At 44.6% G+C, this 7,185-nt stretch overlaps 1 protein-coding gene across 1 annotated transcript; it reads right to left on the bottom strand.

Moving 5' to 3' along the window:
• Positions 1-1,124: 1,124 nt before the first annotated feature.
• On the bottom strand, positions 1,125-6,505 carry LOC116360058 (alpha-2C adrenergic receptor-like). Its single transcript, XM_031814539.1, has 3 exons — positions 5,481-6,505; positions 3,084-3,716; positions 1,125-1,331 (listed from the first exon to the last, which is right to left on the bottom strand). The coding sequence occupies exons 1-3, from the start codon at positions 6,119-6,121 to the stop codon at positions 1,154-1,156; spliced, it is 1,452 nt and encodes a 483-aa protein (XP_031670399.1). The 5' UTR covers positions 6,122-6,505; the 3' UTR covers positions 1,125-1,153.
• Between the last annotated feature and the right edge of the window lie 680 nt (positions 6,506-7,185).

The following is a 7,185-nucleotide window of genomic DNA, read 5'->3' on the forward strand; positions in this document are numbered from 1 at the left end:
TTAGGGTCCACGTGACTGGGGGAAGCATCAGGGTCCATGTGACTAGGGAAACATTAGGGTCCATGTGACTAGGGAAAGCATTAGGGTCCATGTGACTAGGGAAAGCATTAGGGTCCATGTGACTAGGGAAAGCATTAGGGTCCATGTGACTAGGGAAAGCATTAGGGTCCATGTGACTAGGGAAAGCATTAGGGTCCATGTGACTAGAGAAAGCATTAGGGTCCATGTGACTAGGGAAAGCATTACGGTCCATGTGACTAGAGAAAGCATTAGGGTCCATGTGACTAGAGAAAGCATTAGGGTCCATGTGACTAGGGAAAGCATTAGGGTCCATGTGACTAGAGAAAGCATTAGGGTCCATGTGACTAGGGGAAGCATTAGGGTCATTAGGGTCCATGTGACTAGGGAAAGCATTAGGGTCATTAGGGTCCATGTGACTAGGGAAAGCATTAGGGTCCATGTGACTAGAGAAAGCATTAGGGTCCATGTGACTAGGGAAAGCATTAGGGTCCATGTGACTAGAGAAAGCATTAGGGTCCATGTGACTAGAGAAAGCATTAGGGTCCATGTGACTAGGGAAAGCATTAGGGTCCATGTGACTAGGGAAAGCATTAGGGTCCATGTGACTAGGGAAAGCATTAGGGTCCATGTGACTAGGGAAAGCATTAGGGTCCATGTGACTAGAGAAAGCATTAGGGTCCATGTGACTAGGGAAAGCATTAGGGTCCATGTGACTAGAGAAAGCATTAGGGTCCATGTGACTAGAGAAAGCATTAGGGTCCATGTGACTAGAGAAAGCATTAGGGTCCATGTGACTAGAGAAAGCATTAGGGTCCATGTGACTAGGGGAAAGCATTAGGGTCCATGTGACTAGGGAAAGCATTAGGGTCCATGTGACTAGAGAAAGCATTAGGGTCCATGTGATTGGGGAAAGCATTAGGGTCCATGTGACTTGGGAAAGCATTAGGGACTTGCACAGTATTTTCTGAATGACTGTGTTCTGGTCAAATGAAATGGACTAAAATATCCATATACTGTAGGTTCATCCATGTTCATATATAGGCCCACATCCCTGTCTGTTCAGAAAGACTTCTTCCCTGACTTATATATAGGTCCATGTACTGTACAGTATATACTGTTGGACTATCCACGTTCAGAAAGACCTCTTCCCTGACTTGCAGACTAGAATCTTCTGGAATGCTCGTCTGAAGTCCTGGTTGAAGATGGTGTAGATGACGGGGTTGAGGGAGCTGTTGACATAGCCTATCCAGAAGAAGAACTTAAAAAGAGACTGGGGGATCTCACACGGCGCCCGGCACACTCCATACAGGCTGTAAGCAGATCAAATACGATCAATTAATCAATCAATCAATCCATACATTAAACTAACAGTTGGCTACCACCTGACTGTAGTCAAATCATCAAAGTATTTAGTTATCGTCCCGAATGCCACCGCCCGGATCTCCACAAAGGACCCTACTAACTATAGATGGACACGACCTTAGAGTGAAATCTCACCACACCGACCTCAAATGACTTGAGAAATGACTTGAGAAACAAACAAAATACCTCCAGGTAAACAAAGAGCGATGCGAGACAAACAATTGGCTCAATGGTGTCTGCTCCTCTTACATGATGGGGAAAGATGTTACAGAACTCTGGAGCTTTGGAAAACTTTGTATTACAGTATTACTGTGTAGAATACATAGTAGAAACCAGTAGAAACACAGTAGAAACCAGTAGAATCAGTAGAAACACAGTAGAAACACAGTAAAAACCAGTAGAAACACAGTAGAAACACAGTAGAAACCAGTAGAAACCAGTAGAAACACAGTAGAAACCAGTAGAAACCAGTAGAAACACAGTAGAAACCAGTAGAAACACAGTAGAAACCAGTAGAAACCAGTAGAATCAGTAGAAACACAGTAGAAACCAGTAGAATCCAGTAGAATCAGTAGAAACACAGTAGAAACCAGTAGAATCAGTAGAAACACAGTAGAAACCAGTAGAAACAAGTAGAATCAGTTGAAACACAGTAGAAACCAGTAGAATCAGTAGAAACACAGTAGAAACCAGTAGAAACACAGTAGAAACACAGAAACACAGAAACACAGAAACACAGTAGAAACACAGTAGAAACCAGTAGAAACACAGTAGAAACACAGAAACACAGTAGAAACACAGTAGAAACCAGTAGAAACACAGAAACACAGTAGAAACACAGTAGAAACCAGTAGAAACACAGTAGAAACCAGTAGAAACACAGTAGAAACACAGAAACACAGTAGAAACACAGTAGAAACACAGTAGAAACACAGTAGAAACCAGTAGAAACACAGAAACACAGTAGAAACACAGTAGAAACCAGTTGAAACACAGAAACACAGTAGAAACACAGTAGAAACCAGTAGAAACACAGAAACACAGTAGAAACACAGTATAAAACACAGAAACACAGTAGAAACCAGTAGAAACCAGTAGAAACACAGTAGAAACCAGTAGAAACCAGTAGAAACACAGAAACACAGAAACACAGTAGAAACACAGTAGAAACCAGTAGAAACACAGTAGAAACCAGTAGAAACACAGAAACACAGTAGAAACCAGTAGAAACCAGTAGAAACACAGAAACACAGTAGAAACACAGAAACACAGTAGAAACACAGTAGAAACCAGTAGAAACACAGTAGAAACCAGTAGAAACCAGTAGAAACACAGAAACACAGAAACACAGTAGAAACACAGTAGAAACCAGTAGAAACCAGTAGAAACACAGAAACACAGAAACACAGTAGAAACACAGTAGAAACACAGTAGAAACCAGTAGAAACACAGAAACACAGTAGAAACCAGTAGAAACCAGTAGAAACACAGAAACACAGTAGAAACACAGAAACACAGAAACACAGTAGAAACCAGTAGAAACACAGAAACACAGTAGAAACACAGAAACACAGTAGAAACCAGTAGAAACCAGTAGAAACACAGAAACACAGAAACACAGTAGAAACCAGTAGAAACACAGTAGAAACACAGTAGAAACCAGTAGAAACACAGAAACACAGTATAAACCAGTAGAATACCTGTAGCTGAAGAAGAAGGGGAACCAGCAGATCACGAAGACGCCCATCACCACCGCCAAGACGAAGGTAAACCTCTTCTCCCTCGCCGCTGTTATTTTCTTCCTGTTGACGGTGCTCCTCCGCTTCCTACGGGACGAAAACAGCTCGATGGACTTAGAGCTGGCACGCGACTTCTTGCTCTCTGAGCGTTTGGACGAAGCCAAGCTGCTCTTCCTGCTTCCTGTGGACTTCCTTCTCTCTGAAGGTTTGGAATCCTTCTTGTCGTCATGGTGGTGGTGGTGGTGGTGGTGATGCTGATGGGAAGAGGAATGGGAATGTTTTTTGGCGGATGTGGGTTTTTCGTCCGACGAGCTGCTGTCGTCAAAGTCGTCTCCATCGTCGGGGTCGGGGGTTAATTTGGGTTCGTTGGGTAACATCCCCTGTGGCACCGGCGTCTTCTGCTGGCTCTGGCAGTGCCCGTTCTCCCGGGCAAACGCTCCGCCGCCACCGTTTTCCTTCAGAGATCCTCCGCACCCCTCCTCCTCGCCCCCCTGCCCCAACCCGTTAAAGTGTAACGGGGCAGTTCCGTTGTCCTCCACCTCTCTCTTCTTCTCCGACATGGTCCTCGTCCGCGTCTTAGCAACCTGGTAGATCCTGATCAGAAGAAGATTCATCACTTACATTTAGTCACGCATAACACTAGATAGTATACTACATATGGGAACTGGGTTCAATTTAGCCCTACACACTATATAGTATACTACATAAGGAATACAGGGTTCCATTTAGCGCTACACACTAGATAGTATACTACATAGGGGAACAGGGTTCCATTTAGCCCTACACACTAGATAGTATACTACATAGGGGAACAGGGTTCCATTTAGCCCTACACACAGGAAGTATACTAGATAGGGGAACAGGGTTCCATTTAGCCCTACACACTAGATAGTATACTAGATAGGGGAACAGGGTTCCATTTAGCCCTACACACTAGATATTATACTACATAGGGGAACAGGGTTCCATTTAGCCCTACACACTAGATAGTATACTAGATAGGGGAACAGGGTTCCATTTAGCGCTACACACTAGATAGTATACTACATAGGGGAACAGGGTTCCATTTAGCGCTACACACTAGATAGTATACTAGATAGGGGAACAGGGTTCCATTTAGCGCTACACACTAGATAGTATACTAGATAGGGGAACAGGGTTCCATTTAGCCCTACACACTAGATAGTATACTAGATAGGGGAACAGGGTTCCATTTAGCCCTACACACTAGATAGTATACTACATAGGGGAACAGGGTTCCATTTAGCCCTACACACTAGATAGTATACTAGATAGGGGAACAGGGTTCCATTTAGTGCTACACACTAGATAGTATACTAGATAGGGGAACAGGGTTCCATTTAGCGCTACACACTAGATAGTATACTACATAGGGGAACAGGGTTCCATTTAGCCCTACACACTAGATAGTATACTAGATAGGGGAACAGGGTTCCATTTAGCCCTACACACTAGATAGTATACTAGATAGGGGAACAGGGTTCCATTTAGCCCTACACACTAGATAGTATACTACATAGGGGAACAGGGTTCCATTCAGCGCTACACACTAGATAGTATACTAGATAGGGGAACAGGGTTCCATTTAGCCCTACACACTAGATAGTATACTAGATAGGGGAACAGGGTTCCATTTAGCCCTACACACTAGATAGTATACTACATAGGGGAACAGGGTTCCATTTAGCCCTACACACTAGATAGTATACTAGATAGGGGAACAGGGTTCCATTTAGTGCTACACACTAGATAGTATACTAGATAGGGGAACAGGATTCCATTTAGTGCTACACACTAGATAGTATACTAGATAGGGGAACAGGGTTCCATTTAGCCCTACACACTAGATAGTATACTAGATAGGGGAACAGGTTTCCATTTAGCTCTACACACTAGATAGTATACTAGATAGGGGAACAGGGTTCCATTTAGCCCTACACACTAGATAGTATACTAGATAGGGGAACAGGGTTCCATTTAGCCCTACACACTAGATAGTATACTAGATAGGGGAACAGGGTTCCATTTAGCCCTACACACTAGATAGTATACTACATAGGGGAACAGGGTTCCATTTAGCGCTACACACTAGATAGTAAACTAGATAGGGGAACAGGGTTCCATTTAGCCCTACACACTAGATAGTATACTACATAGGGGAACAGGGTTCAATTTAGCGCTACACACTAGATAGTATACTACATAGGGGAACAGGGTTCCATTTAGCCCTACACAATAGATAGTATACTACATAGGTTTCAATTTCAGACATTAGGACACTAGGAAGTGCACTACATAAGGAGGGTTTAAGTAAAGGGGGGGGGGGAGTCAACTCACCTGATGTACACTAGTATCATGATAACGCAGGGAGCGAAGAAGGATCCTATGCTGGAGTAGAGAATATACCAGGTCTCATCATTCAGCCGACACTGAGGACTGATCTCCCCTCCACTGCTCCTGTCCATGGAGATCAACGGTGGAAAGGAGATAACCGCCGAGATCAGCCAGACCACCACGATCATCCCGTTTAGCCGTGTAGGAGTCCGCTTCTGGTTGTATTCTATCGCCTGGGTGATCGACCAGTAACGATCGAGACTGATAGCGCACAGGTGAACTATAGACGACGTGCAAAAGAGAACGTCCAACGCCAAGTAGATGTCGCACCAAACTTTCCCGAAGAACCAGTAGCCCATGAGTTCGTTAGCTAAAGAGAAAGGCATGACGAGAGTAGCCACTAGGATGTCCGCGCTGGCCAGGGACACCAGAAAGAGGTTCTGCGGCGGTTTGAGTGCGCGGCTGGTCAACACGGCGATGACCACCAGCACGTTGCCCACAATGGTAAACAGGATGAGAAAGCCCACGACTACCGTCAGTCCGGTTATGGAGAGGAGAGAGTACTCACTGTCCCCGGTAGCCGAGGAGTTGGTGAATGTGGTATTCCGCTCGTCCACCACCCCGGAGAAATTCAAGAAATCCATTATTTTAATTAATCACTCATGCATGAGGGTAAAAAAATAAAAAAATAAAATAAAATTATATGTGTTATTCGCTAGCACACATCCGCGAAGGGTTAGTTATATTTCACATGTCTTTGGAGAAAAACGTTGAAATCACACGGTCCCTTTTCCCTTCTCTCTCAGCCCCCTCTCTCTCTCTCTCTCTCTCTCTCCTACCTGCCTCTTATATTCAGCGTTGTCATCTCCAATCCGCTCCGAGACAGAAACGGACTAAATCAGAACACTATTCAAAAATACTCCGAAGACAAACTGTCATAGGTGTTAAGATTCGACATGACTTAATCACCACCAGGACAAATCAGTTAGATCCCCATCCACGCGTCCTCGGCGGGTAGTAAATGTCCTCCTCCCTGCTGCATCCTCGAGCTGCTACACCGAGCGTCCTGCTCAAGAGGATTGTAATATCCACGTGCTGTTCGCATTTAAACTCACCCGGGGAGCGGGAGAAGAGAGAGAGGAGATAGAGAGGATGGGGTGTTATCCGTGTTAATTGATACCACATATATATACCGCACCAGTTGATGTAGTTACTGTCATGTGTGAAGACCAGCTATTAGTGTGTGTGCTGTATTGGAGGACCTAAACTCAACTTTAAAACACTTAATGAATATCTCAAATGTTTATGAGAATCTAATTCTGACTTGAGACTGTGAGAGATGGTAGATGATGTCAGTGCTCAATGATTGACAGACGGTTTAAGTCCCAAATGCCCTCCCCCTCCTTTTCCCCCACATATACAGTGCACTGCTTTTGCTCAGAGACTTTAATCCATATATCCATATAATATTTAATCCACGTTGTGTATTATCAGGAGGTGTCTCTCTGTCCCGAGCTGTCAAAACGGAACAGACTGGCGCATCAGCATCGCAGAACGTTTCATTCCAAGAAGAATGCGCTCGAGGTGTGTCTCCTCCTCGCGTACATCGCAGACTGCATCGGTTTGTTCCGTCCACTCGCTGGAGGTCACTATGGTAAAGGCGGCTAGTCCCCGGACCGGAGAGAGGAGATGATTCGACACCGTAACG

Source organism: Oncorhynchus kisutch, unplaced genomic scaffold, assembly GCF_002021735.2.
Source record: "Oncorhynchus kisutch isolate 150728-3 unplaced genomic scaffold, Okis_V2 Okis07a-Okis12b_hom, whole genome shotgun sequence".
In the NCBI taxonomy this organism is placed as follows: Eukaryota; Metazoa; Chordata; class Actinopteri; order Salmoniformes; family Salmonidae; genus Oncorhynchus; species Oncorhynchus kisutch.

Excerpts from the sequence above, each read along its gene's own strand:
- LOC116360058 (XM_031814539.1), bottom strand. The coding sequence starts at position 6,121 with ATGGATTTCTTGAATTTCTCCGGGGTGGTGGACGAGCGGAATACCACA. Across the intron at positions 3,717-5,480 it reads ATGATACTAGTGTACATCAG|GATCTACCAGGTTGCTAAGA; the intron begins GTGAGTTGACTC and ends TCTTCTGATCAG. Across the intron at positions 1,332-3,083 it reads CCCTTCTTCTTCAGCTACAG|CCTGTATGGAGTGTGCCGGG; the intron begins GTATTCTACTGG and ends ATCTGCTTACAG.